Raw genomic sequence first — 25,352 nt, 5'->3', positions numbered from 1 at the left:
TAAATCCTAAATTGGTGAGTATCAAGATGCTAGGCCCTAAATCGGTTTCCTACAGTAATGTATAGCTATTGGCCCATCTGCTTTTTCATACTGTGTTATTGTTGAGAAGTCTGATGCCTCCCTAAAACTTATTCCTTTATTTATATCCTGCTTTCATTTTTATATTTCTGGAAACCTTGTAGGTGTATTTTTATTGTTGGAGAACTGAATATCATTAGGATATGAAATCTTTTTTTTCCATCATCATCAGCACTCAGCTTTTTGTTTCTGATAACTCTTGCTTTCCTTTGAATTCTGAACATTCTCTTCCAAGTATTTCTGTAATTATTTCTTTCTCTCCACTTTTTCTATTCTTCCTTTCACTGCTTGGATTAAACTCACATATCTTAAATTGTCACTTATTTTCCATATATTTTTTCTATTTGTATGCTAGTAGATTTTGCCTGCATTATTCTTGTAGAGACTTAATTTTAATGTTTATTATGCGTAATTATAACTTGGCCCCTGTTGCATTTATAATTCAACAATCATACTGTTAATTCACAAGAATGCCTCTTTTTTCACTGATTTCCCCTTTATTGTTATACTTAGTTCCTGACTTCTTGTTACAACCGCCTCTCAAATCTCTCTAAAATTATTAAATAATTATAAATGTTCTTCTCTTTCCTCAATTATCTGCTTTTTGTAGAATGTTTATCACTGTACTTCTTTTTCATGATGTTGGTTTTCTCTTGATACTGGTTTACAAACCATTGCAAAATACAATCACAAAGTCTGGCTTTAAAATAGCATGGTTTTGTCAGTTAGATCAGACTTAGACAATTAGAGGTTTACTTTTCTTACAAAACAAGAGGCTTAAGGAGAAAGACCAAGGCTGCTATGGCTGCCCTGGCAGTGATCTATCAATTTTTTCTTCTTTCCATTCTGCCACCCTTAGTGTATGGGCCAATTGTTAATACCTACAGGATGTCTGGACATCACATGCACCATGTCCATGCTTCTGAAAGACGCTGACTTCATCCACTTTCACAAGAAAACATTAGCTTTCCCAGACACTCCACCAAGTAGAATTACATTCATATCTTACTGGATGGAACCATCACATGATCACACTCAGTCTTTTTAGTTAGAACATACCATCTTGGAGCAAAATCATGATATTCATAAGTTAGGAAAGAAAAGAAAGTGGGTTTTGGCAGGAAGCTAGCAGAGTTTGCTTCTGAGACGAATTCTGTTACAGTACATGGCATTTATGAGGATCAGTATAATTATGAATGAATTGGTAAGTGCTGTTATCAGTGCCCAGGTAGTCATTAATTGTATATATCTCCAGGCAGCTGTACATATATATAAAAACTCTAGTGTAATGCATGTGTGAATACGCAGTCATATTTGGAAAGATATGCCTAGATAAACGTGGCTTTCATTTCTTCTGTTAGCCTCGTGATACCTGTGGCAACCACACTAATCAGCTGGATGGCACCAAGGAAGAAAGAGAGCTTCCAAGAGTTATCAAGACAAGTGGTTCCATGGTAAGTTATATTTGGGGGGGGGATGGTGGTAGGCATGAAATAAGCCATTTCTTCAAGATGGCTGAGCAAAACTTGAAAAAAGTGCAACATAATTAAGATGGCTGGACAACCACAGATTTCAACATACTTATCTACCTTAGGTAATTTTTAAGGAAAATATTCAGCAGTAAATGAGCTCAAGTTGAGTAGTTAAGCTCGTGAAAATGTGCTCAGCATTATTAATGATTATGGAAATGCAAAGAAAGCCACAATAAGATATTTCTAGATACCCTATAGAATGGCTAAACTTAAAAAGACTGACAATACCAAGCAGTGCCAAAGATTCAGAGCAATTAGAACTTTCATATATTGTTGTTAAGAATGTAAAATGTTTTATCCACTTGGCAGCATCTTAAAATATTAAGGATATACCTACTATAAGACCCAACCGTTCTACTCATAAGTAATATATATACACACAGACACTTATCTACAATGTTTATAGCAGCTTTATTTGTAATAGCCCCCAAACTGAAAATATCCAGATGGCCATTTGCAGGTAAATGGATAAAAAAAATTGTGGTATATCCACAAAATGGAATATTACTCAGCAATAAAAAGCAACAAACTGTTGATATGCACAACACAGATGGATCTCAGAATAATTATACTGTGTGAAAGAAGCCAGACCCAAAAATATTTGATTCACACAAAATGATAGAAAATGTAAACTAATCTATAGTGGGGGAAAGATAATCATTGATTGGCTCCTGGGGACAGGAGGGAGGGTGAGGAGGGGAGAGAACGAGAGATTCAAAGGAGGCATGAGTCCATTTTGGGGGGTGCTTGTTTTTTCATTATCTTGACTGTGGTGATGGTTTCATAGGTCTATATAGTTGTTAAAACTCATCAAATTGTATGTTACTTATACTTTATGTACAGTTAATTGCATATATGGTATATCTCAATAATCCTGTTTTTAAAAGTCCATTGAATGTCTTATAATCTCATTAATAGACAACATATTTATTTTTCACTAAGCTACTTACAATAAACAGTCTATTTGTGTGTTACATATGAATGACCTTTGACTCTAATCACACACACCACTAAACCCAAGCACTTACAAAATGTTTACAGTCCAATCTACAGTAATCAGAAACCTACCTTACAAATCAATTCCTATATAGATAAAAGAAGACTTCTTCCTTATGTGCAGTCAACATAAATGAAATAATCTGTCAAGGTGTTGGTTTATTGAAAATGTAAAATAATCCTTCTAGTTTATTTCCAGTGTCTTAAATGATAACCAAATAGCTATACTTGCTATTGATTCATAATTTACTGCAAAATACAATCATACCATTTGTTAAAAATTATCAGTTATATCTGTTTGCTTCATATAAAAGAAAATCTAAGGAACTTAATTTTAAGCAAGTAGGGTTTTTTTTTTTTTATCACAAAACTAAGAAATTAATGGGGAGTTAACCAAGGCTTGTACAACTGCAAAACAATGTAGTAATAGCCTTAGCATGGACTAACAACTTTTTCCTTTCGTGTTGCCGCCTTAGCACGTGGACCTAATCCTTATTCTTACAGGATGGTTAGGAGGCTCTGATACCTTCTTCATACCCGTTAGTGTCACTAAACCAAACTGGGTCAGTTTGCCCATGCAAAATGGAAAGAACACTGAAGCACCAAGTTTTGCAGCAAGAAAGGTTTATTTCAACTCAAATGGCAAGGAGACAGGAGGAAATGCTCAAATCTGTCTCACTGAGCTGGGGCTTGGAGCAAGTTTTATAGTCAGAGGGTAATGAGGTGTGATCTGATTGGATCTTGCAATAAGGTGATGCCAGGAGGCCTGCTCTGACTGGATCCTGCCATGGGGTGATGCCAGGGCTCAATCTGATTAGATCCTAGATCCTGCCATATGGTGTCTGCCTCTTACTTCAGTCCCTGTTCCTCATTCTGAGCACTTAGGTTCCACCCATGGTTGCATGCCTGGTTCATCTGGCATGCTCAGGTTGTGTGACCTTCAACCTGGGGGTCCATGGTGTAAACCAAAAATAAAATTCTAAGGCCTTCAACTATCTGAATGGACCCCTTCTCTTCGCCAAGGGTATTCCAGAGCTATCTGAAAATCTCATTCAGGCCACGATGGAAGAGGGGGTTGGACATGCCTCATTATACCCTCTAGCATTAACATCAACACAGACCTTAAGTCTGATAAACATTTATGGTCTATTCTCTCTAAAGCCTGCTACTTGGAGGCTTCATCTGCATGATAAAACCTAGGTCTCCACAACCCCTATCATAACTCAGACATTCCTTTCTACTAATAATAACTCAACCAATTGCCAATCAATTTTTTTTTTTTTGGAGACAGAGTTTCACTCTTGTTGTCCAAGCTGGAGTGCAATGACGTGATCTCGGCTAACTGCAACCTCCGCCTCCTGAGTTCAAGTGATTCTCCTGCCTCAGCCTCCCAAGTAGCTGGGATTATAGGCATGCACCACCATACCCGGCTAATTTTTTTGTATTTTTAGTAGAGACAGGGTTTCACCATGTTGGTCAGGCTGGGCTCAAACTCCTGACCTTAGGTGATCCGCCCTCCTCGGCCTCCCAAAGTCCTGGGATTACAGGCATGAGCCACTGTGCCCAGCCCATTCAGAAAATTTTTAAATCTACCCATGACCTGGAAGCCCTACTTCAAGTTGTTCCACCTTTCCAGATCGAACCAATGTAAATCTTACATGTACTGACTGATGTATTATGTCTCCCTAAAATGTATAAAAGTAGGCTGTACTCTGACCACCGTGGGCACATGTTGTCAGGACACCCTGAGATGGTGTCATGGGCATATCCCTAACCTTGGCAAAATAAACTTTCTAAATTGACTGAGACCTTTCTCAGTTATTTTGGGTTCACAATGGCAACTAAAAAACAGCTCACCACTTAGTTACATGAAAGTTGAACCAGATTGGTCTCGGGGGGGTTATATTAGGAACATATGACAACTGACTGTCCATTTTTAACAGGAAACCTTCTATCTCCTGGAAAACTTATATAGTAGAATTTCTCTCTCTCTCTCTTTTTTGACAAACTGTTACACCCTTAGCGTGACCGTATGTTTTTTCTATTCTTATTTTAGTTGCCTGGACCTCATTCCTTTATAAATAAACTTCTCTAGGTTTTTGTGTTTGTTCTCTCTGCAACTTTTTAAATTTTATAAGTTTTGAATTTATTTTGAAATTATTGCTGGAATTCTTAACTTTCACAAAGATCTTCTTTTTATCTTTTTCATCCTGGTCAGCACGTAGTGGGTCTTTTCTGTCTAAGAATACTTTTCTTTCTTCAGTTGCTGGATATTTTCTTCTATTATGTCTTAAATTCTTTTTCTCCCCATTCCCACCTTTCAAGAGCACATATTGGATGCTTTGCTTCAATTGAATAGCTCCTAAATTTTATTGAAGGCAGGCCCCTCTGGAGCTGCCTCTGTGAAGACGCCAGCTACAGCAAGGGAGGTGCAGCCAGGGTTGTGCCTTCCATGGGGCCAGCAGGAGCCAGGAACAGGTGGGAGCCCTGCCCCCTGCTGAGTTGGCAGGGTGGGAGTCCTGTGCTCCCAGGCACAGCTGCAGCCGCCCACCTGCAGCTGCCCACCTGCAGCTCTGGACCCGGGCATCTCTGTACTCTTGGTGGCCTGGGAAACCCCTCCTCCCATAGGCTTGGAAGTGCCTGCTCATGCTCCCTGGCCTCTCCCCGCTCCTGGCTCCCACTCCAATGTGGAGCAAAGTTGTGGCCCAGCCCAGGCGCTGTTGCAACCCCCCAGGGTGTGCACATGCTCAGGGTGGTGCTTACATTCCAGTCCCCTGCCCCCTTGGCCCCCCTCAGAACTTTGGGCACCAACCAGCATGGGAGGGAGGCCGAGGTGGGTGCTGAGGGCAGCTCGGCACAGGCCTGCAGGTGCCCCTCAGCAGGAACAGCCTGGGCACTGCGGATGGCATGTTGAAGGTGGGAGGCAGACAGGTTGCTGGGCAGAAAGGGGCAGGTACCTGGTGAAACCTCACCTTCAAGCCAGGAACAGCCTGAAGCCTGGAGGATGGGCTGCTAGTTCTGGGTGAAGTCTGCTGACCAGAGTGAGGACTCCATTGATGACCATTCAGCCAATTGGATGGTGCTTTTTCCAGGCCCGCCCATGGCCGCTCATGGACCAATCAGCATGCACTTCCTCCCTTCTGAGCCCATAAAAACCCCTGGATTCAGCCAGTCACACAGACGTCAGGGACTACCAGTTGTGGGAAAGGGCTACCCATTTCAGGTCTCTTCAGGATGACCTGTTTGCCGAAAGGAGCTACCCACCAGGGGTCTCCTAAGAGCTGTTCTGTCACTCAGTGAAGCTCCTCTCTGTCTTGCTCACCCTCCCATTGTCCGTGTACCTCATTTTTCCTGGACCTGGGACTAGAACTTTGGACCCGCCAAATGGTGGGACTGAAAGAGCTGTAACATAAACAGGGCTGAAACACGCTTCCCACTTGCCACATTGTGGGCAACTAGAAGGAGAGAAGAGCTGTGTCCCTTTGGGGAGCCCAGACCTAGGGGCTCTCTGAGCCAGGGCTGTGACACCCTCTTTGGAGCTCTGCAGTTCCGGGGATCTCCAGGCTTCTAGGCACCACCGCATTCCCTGGTGCCCACAGTGGAAGCCACCTGTGGTACACCTGGTCCAGCCGTAGCCTTGTACAGAGCCAGTGCCTGTACTGGCACTTGGAGCTGCCTGCCCCACTGCAGCTGATGTGCCTGGCTCTGTGCTGTGGCTGGACCCTGCGCTTGCTCACACACCCCTTGCCACTCCGCACCTAGCTTGCCCTTGGCAGGCATGGGATCTGGGCCAGTAGCACAAGCCGAGTGCAGCCTGCTGGGCCAAGTGGGCGGAATGAACCCAGTGGGCGGAATGAACCCAGTGGGCCCGAGCAAAACTCAGACAAAGGCACCACCTGTCAAAGAGGCTTCCAGCTAGAAAAGTGACACCCTAAGGATTCTGTGAAATTAGCTCATATTAGTCTGTTTGCTCTGTTTTCTAGTTTTCTTCAACTTTATGCTCCAGATTTGAACATTTTTTCTTGGTCATTATTGTATTTTTATTTAGCTTGTCTCACTCTTTTTATAATTTTTGGCAAACAAATTATTTCCCAAAGCAGTTTTTTAATCTCTAATATACCCATTATTATAGCAATATAATCTCAATTCAAAGCAGCAATGGCCCTTTTCAGTTTCTCAGAAGGTAAGAATTACATTTTTTTAGGGAATCAAATAATTTTTATGTTTTCTTAAATTGAAGTATAACTTACAAACTGTAAGTGCCTACATTTTAGATGTATAATTCAATAATTTGGGTTGTGTTTTTGTTTTTTTGTGTTTTAGAGACAGAGTCTCACTCTGTTGTCCAGCCTGGAGAGCACTGGCACAATCATAGCTCACTGCAGCCTCAAACTCCTGGGCTCCAATGATCCTCCCTCCTCAGCCTCTCAAGTAGCTGGGACTACAGGTGTGCATCACCACACCCAGCTTCAGTTCATTTTAACAAACGTTATCACCCATGTAATTACAGTTAATCAAAATATAGAACATCTCCATCACCCAGAAATTTTTCCTGGGCCCTGTCAGTCAGCAGGCCCCCCATCCTGGAGAAGCAAGCCCAGCTGTGATTTCTAACACCTTAGCTTGGTTTCCCATTTCATATAAGTCTAATTATAGTATGTTCTTTTATGTCTGGCTTCTTTAATTTATAATAATTTTGAGATTCATCCATTTGTTGTATGTTTTAAAAATTTAGACCATTACTAAATAATATTCCATTGTATAAATATACCACTATTGATGTTCACCTGATGATGGACATTTGGATTGTTTACAGTTTGGAGTTATTACAAATAATGCTGCCCAGAACATTTATGAGTACAAATGTAGAATAAAGTATATAAATTCTCATTTCCCTTAGGTAAAGATGCTACATAATTCAGATTGTCAGCAAACACAGCCACATCTCCCCATCACCCATAGCTGTTAAACTTAGTAAGGAATAATTTAATAGGTAAATCTAAAATAACTAAATTCTATCATTAAAAAAGATCTACAGGCAGAAACAACAACAAAAAATCATTTTCTGTTGCATATCCTGTGTGGAGGATGTTGTCAACGAAAGCTGGGTCTTCATGGGTTCACACAGAAAAAATGACAGACTCCTGTATAAATATTTTTTTCAGTATCAACATAGATATAGACGTTTAGTTTTTTCCAGTGATTTTGGAAATGTAAACATCGCGTGTGGAGAACGCGTTAGCTTTTGGAATGTGTGGCAATCTGTGATGCGCACAGTGAAGTGAGTACCATGTGGTCAGGGAACTGCACGCCTCCCGCTGGGTGGCAGCGAGTGTTTTCAGGTTTTAGGTTGTGCCTCCAGTGGAGGGAGAGCTTCTGACCATGACTGTCAATCTGAGGTGTTTCATCTTGTCCTCCTCCCCAGCCCCTCCCCCAGCCCCGTCTATCAGAATCTTTTACAGCAGGAGGATGATAGGATTCACCCTACGCCTTCACCTAAGGACACAGTGTGTGAAAGGTGTTCTGCAAGGCAGAAGCTGTCGGTACATTGCAGATAGGGGGAATTATAGCTCACTGGGCCTCTAAAGTTTTCTGCAGAGGCATAGAGCTGGACTTTATTGATTTTCCGATTGTATAGGAAATTATTGTATGTTTCCTTTGCAGTTGAGTAGATCTATTTTCCAGAAAGGCCAAAATTGTTGATTGTGTGTTTGTGTGAGTAGGGGGTGCTTAATAATGTGTGTAAAGGGGATAGGTTGGTTCGTATGCAGGCTCCTCAAATGCAAAACCAAACTAATGAGGGAGATAAAAGCTGATTTCATTTCTTGTTCTCCCCTCCATGTCTTTTGTTGTGGCATCTGGAGTTCCTTCTCTCTTAGACTTCTGTACTCAAACTAGGAATTCATTCATCCCCAAGGCAACAATTTCATTTAATTTAGATCGCATTTTTTTTGGTGTTTTTTCCTTGGGTTATATTTAGTTGCTGTCTACATATTTACGGCAAGAGAGGTCTGCCTGGCTCCTATTTTTCTAAACATGTCTTAATTATTTGTCTGCGGCCCTTTCTTACTCTTTGTTCATTCTACATTATTTGTTTTTCTCTTCCCTTCCTAGACATTTTATTTTATGTTACATTTAGGAAGAGATTTTTATCTTGTCAAACCAATCCCATTTGCTTTACACCTACAAATTTCTCATTTGGCCTGCTATGGAATTCTTCACTGGTTTCCAGTGCTATTCAAAACCTTTTCTTCTAAGAAATATATATTTTTCTGCCATTTGTAGTTATTTGGGTGGCAGGGGAGGTAGATTGTCAGTTCACCATCTTGACTTAAATTTCTTTCTTTTTTTTTTGAGACAGAGTTTTGCTCTTGTCGCCCAGTTTGGAGCGCAATGGCACAATCTTGGCTCACTGCAACCTCTGCCTCCCAGGTTCAAGCAATTCTCCTGCCTCAGCTTCCCAACAGGCATGCACCACCACACCCGGCTAATTTTTGTATTTTCAGTAGAGATGGGGTTTCCCCATGTTGGCCAGGCTGGTCTGGAACTCCTGACCTCAGGTGATCCTCCTGCCTCAGCCTCCCAAAGTGCTGGGATTACAGGCGTGAGCCACCATGCCCAGCTGACTTAAATTTCTTGTACTAGTTCTTGTTTCTTATTTGTTTCTTTAAAAAAAAAAAAGATCTTTGTTCATTTTGTAAAATAATGTATAGTATCTCCAGAAAATTGAGAAAATATAGTCAAGCAAAATATATTCAATCAAATGCATTAAATTTTGCAATAAGTTTCCTTGCTAAAGCAAATAATATTCACATCTTAATTTCAGTGGCACCATACTACACTGCAATAAAAATCTCTTAGTTCCAGCTTCATTAAAACAACAACAACAACAACAACAACAACAAAAAACAAAATTTGGTACTATTGCTACTAAATTCTATTCACTACAAAAAACAGTCATAGAATCTGCTAAAAAAAAATTATGAGATTAGTCCAGTTAAGTTTGTGTTTGGATACATGTAATCAAAAAGTTGGAGTTGTTTTGCTTCACATGGAGACCCTTCAGATGGGTGGCCCATGTCTGATAGGCCGGCCGCATGGACACAGCCAGGCTTGCTCTTCTGTCCCTGACTTCTTCTTGGTGCCCATTGTCCTCATTTGTACAACATGCCTGGCAGCTCCAGGCTGTCGTCTGTGGTCCTGTCATGAGCACGTATCAAATGAACCTATATTTTTTCCTTAATAAATACACTTGGTAAAGTTTCACTTACACCTTGTCGGCCACGTGACCCCTCTTAACTGCAAATGAGCCTGGAAATCAGGTTTTTTGATTTACCCCAATTCCCTGGAACAAAACCAAGATACTGTTAAGGCAAATGGAGTTTGTGGCAGGCACATCAGTGTCTGCCACAGAGGCCAGTGTCCTTAGAGGGCTGGGCACCTACGTGGCACATAATACTGCTGCACTACCAGTTGGATGCAGTTGTCCATGCACAGGCAGTCATAATTGCATATATTGCCACACATATCTCAGTATGAACACAGAGCAGAATACACAAACACATTAGAAAGTATTTGCCTGAATAAGAATGGTACTTTTATTTCTCCATTTAGCCAGATGATGCTTCTCTCAACAGTACTACCCTGTCTGACGCATCCCAGGATAAAGAAGGGAGTTTTGCGGTTCCCAGGAGTGACTCTGTGGTAAGTCATCCATGTCAGCACAGTTACATGTCAAGGTACAGTTGCAAGTCAAAGCAACTAATGTAGGAAGGTAAGAAGAAGCAATTCTTTAAAACATTAAAAAATACTTGAGCTAAGATTGCAAGGAAACCACAGCTGCTGGTAGAACTACTAACTTTGTAAAAATTAGGAAGAAAGAGGCTCAAAATAAATGAGGACTCCATGGATTCATGTCACTGCAGCCAGAAATCAAAGGATGTTTTTTATGTGTATCAATTTGGAGGAATTTGTTAACTTTGGTCTTCTCAGCTGAGCTCACTCAGAAAAGTCCCAGAGGTTTGATGACGTGGCTTAACTACCATCTTAACCCAGAAGTTCCTTTTACCCACAGGATAAATTCAAAACCTTCATCTTGATATTGAAGGCTCTCCACTATGCCTTAGTTCTCAGGACTCACTCATGCAAACTCTTTACCTTCAGATGAATTCATTCCCTTGGTCTTAAGTAACAGAACTTGTACTTTTGTTTTGTCAAAAATTTTTGTCATTCCCCCTCCCGTCACCCCCACTGCGAATCCCCACTCATTGTCTCTGAGCAGGAGCTCTGCAGGGAGGATATGATAGACCCTCCACAGAAGACAGTGAGAGACCCCATCAGATGAGGCAATGGTTTTCCAGTGGCAGGTTGATGGAAGGCAGCAGTTAGCACAATAGCCACTCAGATGGAGGTGGCACATTCAAAGGTTCTGCTGGGGCAGTTTTTTCTCAACCCCTGTCCATTTTGAGAAACAAGGAGCTGATGACATTTACATGCATGACACATTCCTAGGAAATCCCTGTTGTTTAGGGAGATAATGCTGTTAGCCCCACATAAATTAACTTTGCTGTTGTGTTTTTAGATTTTTGTTTATGGTATTGTTTTGTTGCACAGTGATCATGTAAGAGGAATAAAATAATATGAGTGACTTTTATCATTGATTAACTTACTAATAACTCTGTAGGTTATGGCATAAATAGGCTGAGGGTTACCCACAATATCTGACCCACTGACTGTAAATCAGCTCTTACTTTCCCATTCAAGACCAGGCATTGGGATGCAAATGAGTGAGAGTGTCTCTGTTTTAGACGTCATCTCAAATTCATCCCACTTATTAATGAAAACAAAGTCAGTCATTCACAAAGTCTGGTAACTGTTCGAATAAGGAGTGACCTGCAGTAGATCTTACACAGTTGTGCTATTCCCTTGTGACTGGGGACTCGTGCTCTGAGGACTTGCCCAGGATCCTTTATCTTCCATCGCAGCTTGTGGCACCCATGTGCCCAACAGTCACCCCTGCGTGGCAGCCTCAACTCTGCCTCCCTCCTCCCCTCTTCATGCACATCTCTGAGACCTGTGAATTTCATCATGTGAATGGTTGTAAAATCTTTCTGCTCCCCTCCTGTCTTACAGTCTCTCAGTACAGAAACTCATTGTTACCTTCTGTACTGCTGAAGTAGCCTCCTAAGTGATCTCCAGACTTTAGCTTTATTCCCTTCAAATTCATCCCTCCCAGAGCCTCAGGTCATTGATTTAAAATACAAGTCTCGCTTACAGGCTGCGGTGGTTCTCCAACTTTCTAGTTAACGTGGAAGCTCCTGACATGGTCGGACCCCTTGTCGGCCTCTGTAGCTGGCCTTAACACCCCCAGCATTTTGTACAAGCAGCAGCACAGGACTGCGTGTGGTTCCATGCACACACCACCAGAACTTGGAGGAGGATGATTGTATGATTGAGTTGCCAAAGGAGAGGATGGTAGGCATGCCTTCCTTTCTAGGTGTTTCCATGGCAGCTCCATGGCCACAATTTTATTTCTGGTAAGACTGCTGGTCATATTTTTCTATTTCTTTATTCTTAGCTGTGAACTTCTTCGCATCATTGGTTCATTCAGTCATTCATTCAGCAAATTCTTACTGAGCACATATTGTCTACAAATAGGCTTTTTGCAAGTTTGAGGGTATAAGAGAAAGAAAAGGGTCTTGTGTGGCAGTTATAGAGCTGTCCAGGGTAAGTTAATCACCCAGATTTTATTTTTATTTTCATTTTGTTTTTTTCTGAAGGCAGGTTGAATGCCAGTAATGACATAAATAAAAGTTTCAGCAGTATTGGGTCTAAAAAATATCTCACTGGCACTGGCCTTCAACTTGACTTACCTTGGATTGTTTGTTACTCAGAGTATCTTTTAGAAAAGTTAAAATGATTATTTGCTAGAGTGGCTCACTGATGCCAAGTTATTGCTTTGGTAACTACATTTTGGGCCCTGTGCTTCTTGGTTATAAGGAACCACAGGGACCCCAGTTTGGTTTCCCAGTCTCTTCTAGAAGGAGGGATATCCGGTAATCAAATGAAGCAGGGGCCAGGGCTTCAGGGGTCCTGTCTGTGACACCTGTAAAAATAAACCTCTCCTGCCAGGCTAAATTCCCGGGGCCAACTTACTGTCATCCCCAAGACTTCAGGGGGCCCCAACAACTTGCCCTACTGGAATTTATGTTGTAAAATGGTAAAAGAAGGTAACCTAAATTATCTTTTCCATAAGATAGCCATGACCTAACCCGTATCTTTCCCCCAGTCTTTAATCATTTCTTCATGTTTGAAATGCCAACTTTATGAGAAGTAAATCCACCAGGTTTGCAGATGTCTGTCTCTATGGTTTGTTTTTGAAATCTGTTAGGGTAAGTTCCCCTTCATCAAAGTCTGCATTAAAATTTCCTTTGGCCCTTCTTAGAAATTTTTTCTTCCAGATGAACATAGAAAAAGGCTATGACTACCTCATAAAAAATCTTGTTATGACTTTATTAAGAATTTCATTGAATTTAAAGATTAATATTGGAGAGAGAATCCACATCTCAAAACATTGAGTCTTCCCATTGAGGAATAATAATTGTGTCTGTCCATTTATGTACGTCTTCTATCCTTCAGTGAGGTTTTATAATTTATTCCTTTAAGTCTTACACGCATTTTCACACATACTAGTTTGCATTGGTATTTAAACCGTAAGATTTTTAATGATATTTTCTAGCTTGTTTTGCAGATATATACGGAAAGTAGGTTTTTTTGTTTCTTATAAGTGTCTCCTTTAGCTTCCTTCCTGAAGCTTTTCTGCTGCTAAAAATTTTTCATTTAATTTTATGATTTTTCTCAGAAATCATCTGCATATACTGAAAATTTTATTGACTCAGTATGTAAAATAATTATTTATCTCATTGTTTTCCCTTAGAGGACTGACCACAATCACTTATAACATTGATTAATAATTATGAGGATCCTTTGATAAGTTCTTGATTTTTCTTATGAATTCTTCTAATGTTTCATCATTAAGGAGAGTATTTATTCTAAGATTCTGAGCTTTATAATTGTTTTAATCAGGAATGGAGTTTAAATTATATCAAATGATTTTCTAGCATCTGTTAAGATGAATGTAATGTTTTCCTTCTTTAATCAATTACTTTAGGAAGTTACATTGATAGGTTTTTCTTATATTGAACTATAACACAATCAATTGGGTTCATCCAAGAAATAAAATAAAATTGGATGAACCCAATTTATTGTGTTATGTTATTCTTTTATTAAACTAGAATTTGATTCACTACTATTTTAGTATTTTAACCTGTATTCTAGTAAACAGGATTAGTCTACACATACAATTTATTAAAATTTGTTTACCAGGGTTATGCTAACCTTTGTACAAATATGTTGAAAACTCTGGGTTCTTTTCTGTACCTTGGAGCCATTTATCGAACTATGATATAAACATATAATATATAAATCTACACATATTTATAATTTGTATATATTTTTGATATATTTAATAATTTGTTTATGAAACCTCCAAAGCCTGGTATCATTGTAGGCATAAAGCTTTGTTTAATTTTTTTTTTTTTTTGACGGAGTTTTGCTATTGTCTCCCAGGCTGGAGTGCAATGGCGCGATCTCGGCTCACTGCAACCTCCACTTCCTGGGTTCAAGCGATTGTCCTTCCTCAGCCTCCTGAGTAGCTGGGATTACAGGTGCCCGCCACCACACCCAGCTAATTTTTTTGTATTTTTAGTAGAGACAGGGTTTCACCATGTTGGTCAGACTGGTCTTGAACTCCTGACCTCAGGTGGCGTGAGCCACCACGCCTGGCTTGTTTATTTTTATTTTTATTTTATTTTTGAGACGGAGTCTTGCTCTGTCACCCAGGCTGGAGTGCAGTGGTGCGATCTTGGCTCACTGAAACCTCTGCCTCCCGGATTCAAGCCATTCTCCTGCCTCTGCCTCCCCAGTAGCTGGGACTACAAGCGCACACCACCATGCCTGGCTAATTTTTGTATTTTTAGTAGAGACTGGGTTTCACCATATTAGCCAGGCTAGTCTCAAACTCCTGACCTCGTGATCCACCTGCCTCGGCCTCCCAAAGTGCTGGGATTACAGGCATGAGCCACCACACTGGGCCTGTTTAATTTTTTAATGGATGTAATTTAAGGGTTAGATTATTTTCTATCCCAACTTATATGAATTTTGGTAATGTGTATTTGCTTTATCAAGATATACAGTTTATTTCAAATTACAAGGTATGTTGTTATAAATTTATTGTGTGTGTACACATATACATGCATACACATACACAAATGTTTATTTACATTATAATTTTAAATTATCTGTGATGGTAAATATTACTCATTTTTGTTTCTAAAATGTGTGCGTTATATCTTAATCAGACTCTAAATAGTTGCCCGTATCAGCAATATATTTTAAATTAATAAACTTTATTATTATTTATTTATTTATTTTTGAGAGAAAGTCTTGCTTTGTCACCGAGGCTGGAGTGCAATGGCATGATCATGGCTCACTGCAGCCTTGAATGGCTGGGTTCAAGCTGTTGGCCTATTTCTGCTTCCCCAGTAACTGGGATTGTAGGTGTGCACCACCATGCCCAGCTAAATTTTTTTTTTTAAGTAGAGATGAGGTCTTGCTATATTGCCCAGGCAGAACTTTATTTTTTAGAGCAGTTTCAGGTTCACAGCAAAATTGAGTGGAAAAGTACAGCGATTTCCCATATCCCCCCATTCCTATGCATGCCTAATCTTTCCAGCAGCAATATTTTTAAAGAGATAACTAACTTTATTTAATTGTGCCTATTTTTTCCTATTGCAATAATTTATTCAAATCTTATTTTTTTACATTCTTTCTTGGCTCTACTTGGATAATTTTTTCTCATCTCTTAGAGTATGAAGATATTTTACTTAATTTTAGTCATTTGCATTAAAGTTAAGAATCTCTGAATAAAACTTTGGCTATTCTCATGGATATTTGGTATTTAATGTTCTCATTGTCTTAATATTTAGGTATTTAGGTTATAATTTCAGATGTGAACAATGTTTTAATTCAAGACATCATCAGAATACCTTTAAATTCATGTTGAATAGATTTTGCAAGTGTTATATCTTCTGCTGTAAAATGCATTGCATATTTGTCAGTGAATGTGGCTTCCTTAAGTTGGTCTCTGGGGACTCTGGCACAGTGTTTTTTGCAAGTTGTGGATTTGTCCATTCTGATCTTGGTTGCAGAACAAGAAGATGAGGAGCCTTACTGTCTTGGTTTAATCAAGCACAGGTGGCTTTAGTACATGGAGTCATATAGCACAGAAACTCAAACCATGGGCAAAAACCAAACAGCCAGTCAGAGAGATCATAAACATGTTTTGAGTCAGTGAAATTTTAAGTAGTGAATAGAGCATTGAAAATGTTTTGTATGGTCTTTATTGAATATGGAGGACATACCAGATAACTTTAGTCAAAGTCTAGGAGAAAACTGTAGCAGATAGTACCAGGCTCCTACAATTTAAAATTTAACATAATAACCCCTCATACTCTACTTTCCAATCCTAGCTTGGTGTAACTAGGGCAGCAGAGCAACTTTCAGCAGAGGGAAAACACCCGTTGTGATTCTGTCACTTCCCTTAGCAGTGAAAGCCCTGGTGAGAAACACATGTGGTTGATCACATTAGGGAAACGGTGGGCTCAGTTATGAACAAGCTGGGGAAGGTTGCTTTAAATGGGGGTGGTCTTTATATTTAAAATACATTAAAATCACTAGTACAAATCAAAAACGATGCTAGTCGTAATATAATCCTTAATGAGGAACGGATGTTTTAAAATGATATATGTTAAGCATCTAGCCTTCCTGCTCAACCTACATCCCAACTCAGGTACCATTTATTGGCTGCCACTGTTCCTTCATCTCCACCATAAATCATTCTTCTGCTGTAACACAAAGATGTGCATTTGTTTGTCTTGCTCTGTTTTGTTTCTAACCTTTAGGATTCTAAGTCTCAACTCTTTGACGTGGCTTTCAAAACCTTCCATAATTTGCACTGACTCTCCTGATTAATTTATTTCTTATGTTTTTCTAATACCGTGATTTGACTCCTGGTACCCCAGTCTCTTCGTGATCCCTGGTGCTGAAATGCTTCAGATATTTCCATGCCTGAAATTTCTGCTTCCATCTCCATCTGGCCTGAATGCTTCTGCATGTCTCCTCTTGCCTTTGGAAGTCCTTTTCATTATTCCTTAAGTTCCAGCTCAAGTCCAACCACCTCATCAGTGGAAACCTTCTGGGCAGCACCTCTTCCCTCTCAATCGCTCTCCAATAACACTTGCAGTTGGTATTACAGAAATTAGTTCTTAACAGTGGCTTCATTTTCGTAATGCTTTGTAAGTGTTATTCTGTTCTTCTCATTGTAAGTAGCTCAAGAGCAGGGATTATGACTCAAATTTCTGCTTCCCCCAAGAAAGTCCCATAATTATTTACATTACAAAGAGCAGGCACTCATTCAGTACAATTAACTGGCTAGGGGCCAGTAAAACTGTCAGAGAAAATTAAGATAATGACACTCAGTAGGTTTAAGTATCCCAAACCATCAGTTTCAAGCCCTAAATAAATAAAAAAGTCTTATCAATTTTCAAAAGAGTCTTCTCTCCCATAGGTAAGTTATTTCAAAGTCTGACAAAGCATTTCTTTGTTGGAAAACTTAAGGAAAGGGAAAAGTTGTCCACATCTCTTTAAGGATTTGAGTGTCTGGGTAATCTTTATTCCGTATTGTTACTTGTAGAGCCACCAAACATTGGCCAGACAATGAACCTACATGACCCTAGACCTTTTTTCGGTTTGTCATTCTTCCACCAATTACAGTAATTGGGCATCTATGTTTTAATAATTGGACATCTATTCATACACCATTTACACAATTATAATTGTATCAACTGTTTTGAAATAAAATAGGAATAAAAAGAGATCATGAGGCTCAGAATTCAAGACCCCTTTGCGCAACTTGTAGTACATGATAAAAGACCTTTCATGAAGCAGGTGTTCAGTTATTGCTAAAGAAATACGAGAATAAAAAAAGAAATCAGGCTCTGGGGGAAAACATTTTATGTGTGAATAGCATATAAAAGATTCTTGATGGAGTAGCAGATTTCACTATCACACATATTCACAGAGAACTCCCATATTAAAATTTATAAGATCTGCATGTAAATTGTTTTGATAGGATTTGTGTGTAAATTTTTACTGATACCCATCCAGACCTAGGCAGGAGCTTGCTTCACAGGCCTTTACCAGGATAGATACTCAACTTCTGATAATACTGAAGGGGAGTTCAGTGCTCTGGCAGGATTTCAATTTAAAAATTACCAAATTAATTAAGAGGGGAAATTGAATTAGAAAAGATACCTAATATTTTGTTAGTTACTATCACTCTGTATTTTGCTGTGAGGGAATTAATATGTTAATGTTATATTAACAATATAATTAATATAAGTAAGACAAAAATGCATGAAGATTAATTAACAAATGATATTATAATTATCGAATTATGTGACATCAGGCATCATAATTTCTACATCTTAGCAAAAGTATAAGCAGCAATATCAAATTATGTGATGTCAGGAATCATAATCTCTACATCTTAGCAAAGGTATAAGCAGCAAATATTTAAGAGCTAGGAAAACACAGTTATATGGACCTTACATTGTTCCCTTTTGTGAAACATGTGTAAGCTGCACACATCCAAAGTGAATGCAGAAACAGGAAATCAGATGCAGGTCCTTTATGAAATCAAGAATGGCTTTTTTTGTGTGAAAATAACTCTTGTATACTGCAGAACATAAGTCAGGCTGAAATGTGAGGTGGACTGTATTTATGGTAAAATGTTTTGTGTTCATCTTCCTTTGCTTGGCAGGCTATACTTGAGACCATTCCAGTTGTACCAGTTCATTCCAATGGATCACCGGAGCCTGGACAGCCAGTTCAGAATGCGATAAGTGGTGAGCGGCATGCCTCCTGTTGAACTTCAGCTGTGTCTTCTCGCTTTTGTTCTGGCACTCAATACAGTTAGCAGTGAATTTCTAAAAGCGAAGTATAAGGGTGCTTTTCTCCCTGTTGTGATTCTGTCACTTCCATCGCTCACTCCTCCCACCCAACTCCAAACACCCCATTCTGTCACACAAGACAAAATTAATAGAGCCAGATTGGAAGCAGAATCTTTTCCTCCTTCACGACCACCTCATCATTTAGAAACTCCTCACATGGCTAGTGTCTTTGCTTTAAAGGCTGTTTCCCAAGTGATGTGGTCTGCCAGGAGTAGGCCACTTCTGAGGATCCCTACTCACTGCTCAGGCACACGCAGCACCAGAGCAGCTTGCCCCTGACAAGGCTGCTGGGGAGGCTTTTATCTGCGCCTCTTCCGCTTGAGAGGTGGGCTCCCTAGATGGGCTAGGTATGGAATCTCAGATCCTCCTTGTAGGAAATAGGCCCCTTTTGGCCATATTTTTGTGATTTCTCAGTTTTTCCCAAAATACATGCCTTCTTTTTGTAAATAATGGATCCTGTGCTTTTTTCAGCATTGGCTTCAAAAATAAAGGTGTTGAGGTGATGAAAATGTTCTAAAATTGATCATGGTGATGGTTGTACCACTCTGTGAATAAGCTAAAAACCACTGGCAGGTATACTTTAAATGGGTGAATTGAATGGCATGTGAAGTGTTTCTCAATAAAGCTGATAAGAAAAAATAAAAATAAAAAAGAAGGGACTTGCCAGACATTAGTATTCTACATCATTCTATTTGTTGCCATACTGTGACTTAGTTGAAATCATGCCACTAAAAACTAGCCTTCTACGTGGAATTGTCCTGTGGTTTGGAGCATTGGCCTGTTTAATTGCTGCTCTCCAAAGAGGCTCCTTATAGATCCATAGGTAGTTAGAGTTCTATTTGTTTATCTTCCTCTGTTTTGAATGCAAGCCCCTGTATAACAAGGGAACATCATAGCTCTCCTTTTGCCATTCTTTTTTTTTTTTTTTTTGAGATGGAGTTTCGCTCTTGTCACTCAGGCTGGAGTGCAGTAGCACGATCTCAGCTCACTGCAGCCTCTGCCTCTTGAGTTCAAGTGATTCTCCTGACTCAGCCTCTTGAGTAGCTGGAATTACAGGTGCCTGCCACCACACCCAGCTAATTTTTGTATTTTTAGTAGAGACGGCGTTTCTCTATGTTGGCCAGGCTGGTCTCAAACTCCTGACCTCAGGTGATCTGCCCACCTCGGCCTCCCAAAGTGCTGGGATTATAGGCATGAGCCACTGTGCCTGGCGTCCCTTTGCTATTTTCTAAGTTCTCGCTGCACTCATTTATTATTGTGTTTTTAATTAGCATCACTATTCAGAATTTTTATATCTGTTGACTTACAAATTTCTCCACCTAATTTTAATGTAAAATTAACTAAGTTTTCTTTAATTCTGCCTTTTATTCCTTTTGTTATACTTGGTAGTCCCCTAGTCAGTGCCTACAGCAGAGGGCAAAAGAGAATGAGTTCTTTTTATAATAAAATAATTATTCACTTTGCATATGAACAGTTTTGCCAGGCAATGAAACCAGATGACAAGCTGAAATCTGAATCAGAAATCAGGTTAGGATCACTCAAATGATTTATGGATTCACTTGTTTTTGCTCAGTGACTCTTTTGTCTTAATTTTCAAATTAGCTTGAGAAAAACATTTTTAAGGGGTACTACATATAACCCATTCAGCTTTTTCTCAATGTATGTCATACAAGATCAGGTAACCAATATTAAATAACAGAAATTCCGATTAATTCACCTGAACAAATTTAGCCATGAAATACAAATGGAATTTGAACAAACCTTAGGAGGCAGATATTCCACAGGTGAGGGAAGAAACAACAGGAGTCAAAGCAGAGAGGAATTCTAGCAGTTTCCAGCCTTTCTTCCTCTGCTTTAAGCTTCTGCTTACCCGTAACAATGACATTGGGTCTAGATGAGCTTAATTTTAATATCATAAGAATATATAGAAATACCCTATTTTGGACTTTCTTTTAATAATCCTCAGCAACTTTCATGAGACATACAAATCTAAAATTTTAAAAATCAAAGTAAATAGTTTGTTTGGGCAATGATGATAAAAATGTGTCCATATGGAGGTCTGTGATGCGACACTATTGTTTAACTGAACTCCTCGGGGTGGGTCTGCTGCTTTTCCTTGCATATAAACACTGTAACGTGCTTGTGGATTCACTTGTAAATATTTTGAATTTGTTTTATAGCAAATAGTATTGATTGATTAAATGGCATATTAAATAGTCTGTATTCTTTGTTTTGTCTTTAGATGATGATTTTCTGGAAAAGAACATTCCACCAGAGGCTGAAGAGCTGTCATTTGAAGTGTCTTATTCAGAAATGGTTACGGAGGCTCTAAAAAGAAATAAACTTAAGAAATCAGAGATTAAGAAAGAAGACTATGTTTTAACTGTAAGCAAAACCTTTCATGATTATTCCAGGAACTTCCTGTGACTTCACAGGACAAAACTAAGATTTCTTTTTCTTTTTTTTTTTTTGAGACGGAGTCTCGCTCTATTGCCCAGGCTGGAGTGCAGTGGCACGATCTTGGCTCACTGCAAGCTCTGCCTCCCGGGTTCACGCCATTCTCCTGCCTCAGCCTCCCAAGTAGCTGGGACTACAGGCGCCCGTCAACTTGCCCGGCTAATTTTTTGTATTTTTGGTAGAGATGGGGTTTCACCATGTTAGCCAGGATGGTCTCGATCTCCTGACCTCATGATCTACCTGCCTCGGCCTCTCAAAGTGCTGGGATTACAGGTGTGAGCCGCCGTGCACGGCCAAGATTTCTTTTTTTAAATATCTGTGTGTGTGCACGGGGGTTTCAGCAGCCAGGCGTCACACTGCTCACACTACCATTGGGGGTGTTATTTGGGCACCACTTGTTGTGCAGTGCACAGCCTGCCTGGCTGTACCTGTGTGGAGGAAAAGTTGTGAGGCTGTAGGCTTGAATACTGTTTTACAAATGAAATAGGATTCTACCTGCCTGGCTTGTGAGCTTTCTTGCACTTTATATTCTTACTTTTCTCATACATCAATGCAGACCCTACCTTTACACACTTGTGCCTCTATAAGCCACATATCAGAAGAGGGGACTGCAAAAAGTCACAGTCATGAGAGGAAGTGAGAGCTCATGGAACAGACAATAAAAACACATCAAAACCAATTCAAGAACTTCTATTAGTACATGATGGGCAAAGACAGCTATATACTTTGTTACCCCCAAAGTCTCATTATTTATATCCAGAATGTTATATCCAGGAGGCCTAATAGAGAACTATGTAACATTGGTCTGTTTGCCATTCAACCAATGCATGTGTGAAAAGTTTATCTTGTGGAGTCCTGAATACTCTGTGCTGATTACGGTTGGATGCTTCATGAGCAGGGCCCAGGCAGTTTCAGAGCTAAAAAACTGAGTCATCCAGAAACAGACTTTTTGTACCAGGTGACTTGGACCGTTCCCAAACAACCATCCCATGACAGAGGACAGGAAGAGGAAAGGAAGAACTCTAGGACTCACGGAGTGCCTTCTACGGGCCTGACACTATACTAGATATTCTATTAATAATGTAAGGTGGACCCTAGTGATTACGTCCATTTTACAGCTGAGGAAACTGAGGCCCAGAGAGGCTAAGCAACATGTCCAAAGTCCGCAGCTAGTGGGAAGCAGAAATAGGATTTGAAACTAAGTGTGTCCAACTTCAAAACCCTTCCTGGTCCCTAAGCAGTCTGCAGGTTAGAGGGCAACATGTGGTGGTCGAGGGAAAAGAGAGAAGCCTGCAGGACTCTGGTTTCAGGGGGAGCCCCTCCTTATCTTAAAGAGAGGCATGCAAGAGAGGATGCTGGCCCCTGCATCTCCTCATTGAAGCCAGATCCTTCTGAGGTTTGGCTCTTCCCACGAAGAACTTTGCATAGGATTTAGCACATAGTAGTTGGTCAATAAGCGATTGCAGTTTTTGTTTATATTGTTGTTATGTGTTACTGTTATATGAGGACTTAGCCTCAGAAAGAAGGTAAACTAGCTAAGCATTTAATAGCACAAGGCATGCCCCAATCCACATCCTATATTTTGTTTCATTTTTAAATACTTGAGGTTCCAAGGAGCAATTATTGAATGAATAAAAGAATGAATGAATGGGCAGATACTTTGACTACCCCAAGGAAGCTCCAGTTTAGGAAACTCCTATGGAAAATGTGAACTTAAAGCTTTATAATTTAAATTTAAGTGTTTATAATTTAATCTGTGGGGGTTTTTTTGTTTTACTTCAGCATTTTTTTTCAATACCACTCTTTCTGAGGGCAAAGTGAACCTGTGGATATTATATAAGAATAATCTTTTGCTTCTAAAAGGTCTTGCTGCTGAAATTCTTCACAATATTTCTGGATTGTTGAAGGATTTGCTGCTGTTGTTGTTTTAGTGTCTTTTGTTTCTTGTGTGAAAATAGAGAATATGTCAGTATCGTCTTCAAAATCATAGTAGGATTGTTTGCACTTTCTCTGTATTTGCTTTTTTAAGAATTTGGAATCATTTAAATTTAATTTTTATGGTAGAATAACTGTTGTCTCAGCAAGCATATATAATCAGTTTAAACTGGGAGATTACTAAAAGTCTCTTAAAGTGTGCAGTATGGGATAGATAAACCTTGATTTAAAGATTGACTGCCCAAGAAGGAAAAAAAAAACATATGTTTAGAGCTCTCCTGGGATATACCTAGGTGTGTTTCCTGTTATGTGTGTGTCACATTTATTCCAATTAAGGGCCATGGTGTGTGCATTCCATGTGGTGCCTGACATGTATGTTGTTTGACAATATTGGGTGTTCCTTATAAAGAAGGCAGTTTCCGCAGTTGCAATGGCAATGTTATCATATACTTTAGACTGCTGTTTTGCTTCTAATTAGCATAGCAGTGATCTGCACATTGTTCTAAACCACATATTCATATTTCTAGGATGCAGCATGCTCCTTAGAGATGTTTTCCAAAGAACACGTTCTACTGCATAGATTTAGAGTGTCCAGGTGGCATTTGAGTGAACGCATAATAATTTTCCTTTGCCATAAAAAATAAATACCTTCACTGTGTGTTTTAGAAATTTAATGTTCAGAAAACCAGATTTGGCTTAACTGAAGCAGGAGATCTGTCTGCTGAAGACATGAAGAAAATCCGCCATCTCTCTCTGATTGAATTGACTGCCTTTTTTGATGCCTTTGGAATTCAACTGAAAAGGAACAAAACAGAGAAAGTAAAAGGACGAGGTAACTAAGAAGACTGATTGCTTCCGGCTTTAACACTTTGACACAGTGGAATAAGATAATGCTTTTCTAATTCTTTTTTCTTTCCCCCTTTACTATCTCACAATGAAGACAATGGGATTTTTGGAGTTCCACTTACAGTCCTCCTGGACAGTGACCGAAAGAAAGACGCTGGAGTGAAAGTTCCCCTGGTATTACAAAAAGTGAGTAGCAGGCAAATGAAAGGGGAATTCACAGAGCCTCATGCTTATGATTTGGCACTTTGTAAACCCACAAATGAATTTTCTTTTATATTTAAAGACACTATCGCCCTATTAGGACTCAGGCCCCTGGTGATTTTCAGCTTTATTCCATGCACCGCATAACGGCCCATGGCGCCTGGACCAGTTGGCCTTGCTGCATTCTTTTGGAGCCTGTTACATTTTGTTTGCCTATAACACATCAGGTGACGGACACAGATGGTCTGACCCAGGGCACGAACAGTTACATTTTTTTCCAATATTTTTTCAAATGTTATTTGCGCATATGAATGTGTTTGTGTGTGCATTTGATTATTCTGTCTAGATAAAGATGACCATTAATTATTACCAATGCATATATAAATCATACAAATATTTGCTGAGATATAGCATAGGCTGGGTTTTAAAAATGTGTATATGTGTAATCATTTTATCAATTTTCCAAACCAAGTTTAATAAAATCTAAAAACCAGCACGTTCCAGTCATTTTCCGGTGTGTCTGGGCAGATAGGATACATTTAGACAAAAAGAATAATTTTGGTGGAAGGAGGTTTCGAAAATGATATTATCTGAACTATAAAATGCTAATATCTCTGTGACTATTGTTGCTGAATACCTGATTTGCTTTTAAGTCATGTTGTTTTATAGCCAGCAATTTATACTGGTTTTTACCTAAGTGTGCATTTATTCAACAGTGACATCCAGTGGCACAATTAAAATTCCTAGTCCTTAACACAAATTTTGTGGAATTTTAAATTGAGTTTTTAAATGATATTTAAAAATATTGTCTAAGGAAACATATACTTACCTGACACTGATAATCATACATCACTTGTTTAGCTTCCTATATTTTGCTACCAGTGCCTCAAATTGAGATACTTCTCAAGTCAGGTGACTGATTGGCTGGAGATAGGAGCCAGGAAGATGGCACCGAGATGGCCAGAGGATACAAGCAACACCTTTGTACACACGGGCCCTCTGTGGGTGACTTCCCTAGGCAGGGCTGTGCCAGTGCTGTTTATGTAATACCATGTCTAGTCAGCATGGAGCAGCCCAAAGAGGCTGGTGTTACCACCGCCCTTTTACTGATGAGGCAACTGAGGGATACAAGAGTGAGAAAACTTAGCCAAGACACACAGTCAGCAAGAGGTGGAGT

At 39.6% G+C, this 25,352-nt stretch overlaps 1 protein-coding gene across 9 annotated transcripts in view; it reads left to right on the top strand.

The window, feature by feature from the left end:
• The window catches only part of ARHGAP28 (Rho GTPase activating protein 28), a 184,259-nt gene that overhangs the window by 118,175 nt on the left and 40,732 nt on the right, over positions 1-25,352 (top strand). For all 9 annotated transcript variants that reach the window (XR_001711230.4, XR_010152026.1, XM_009433673.5 and 6 more), the window contains 6 exons: positions 1,440-1,532; positions 10,221-10,310; positions 18,547-18,631; positions 20,979-21,121; positions 23,795-23,960; positions 24,069-24,160. Coding sequence is in view for 7 of the 9 variants with exons in the window: in XM_009433673.5 (XP_009431948.1) it covers positions 1,440-1,532; positions 10,221-10,310; positions 18,547-18,631; positions 20,979-21,121; positions 23,795-23,960; positions 24,069-24,160 (669 nt within the window). In the remaining 2 variants the exon portion in view is untranslated. The remainder of the gene's footprint in view (positions 1-1,439; positions 1,533-10,220; positions 10,311-18,546; positions 18,632-20,978; positions 21,122-23,794; positions 23,961-24,068; positions 24,161-25,352) is intronic.

Source organism: Pan troglodytes, chromosome 17, assembly GCF_028858775.2.
Source record: "Pan troglodytes isolate AG18354 chromosome 17, NHGRI_mPanTro3-v2.0_pri, whole genome shotgun sequence".
NCBI lineage: Eukaryota > Metazoa > Chordata > Mammalia > Primates > Hominidae > Pan > Pan troglodytes.
This window is presented reverse-complemented; position numbering and strand designations above follow the sequence as displayed.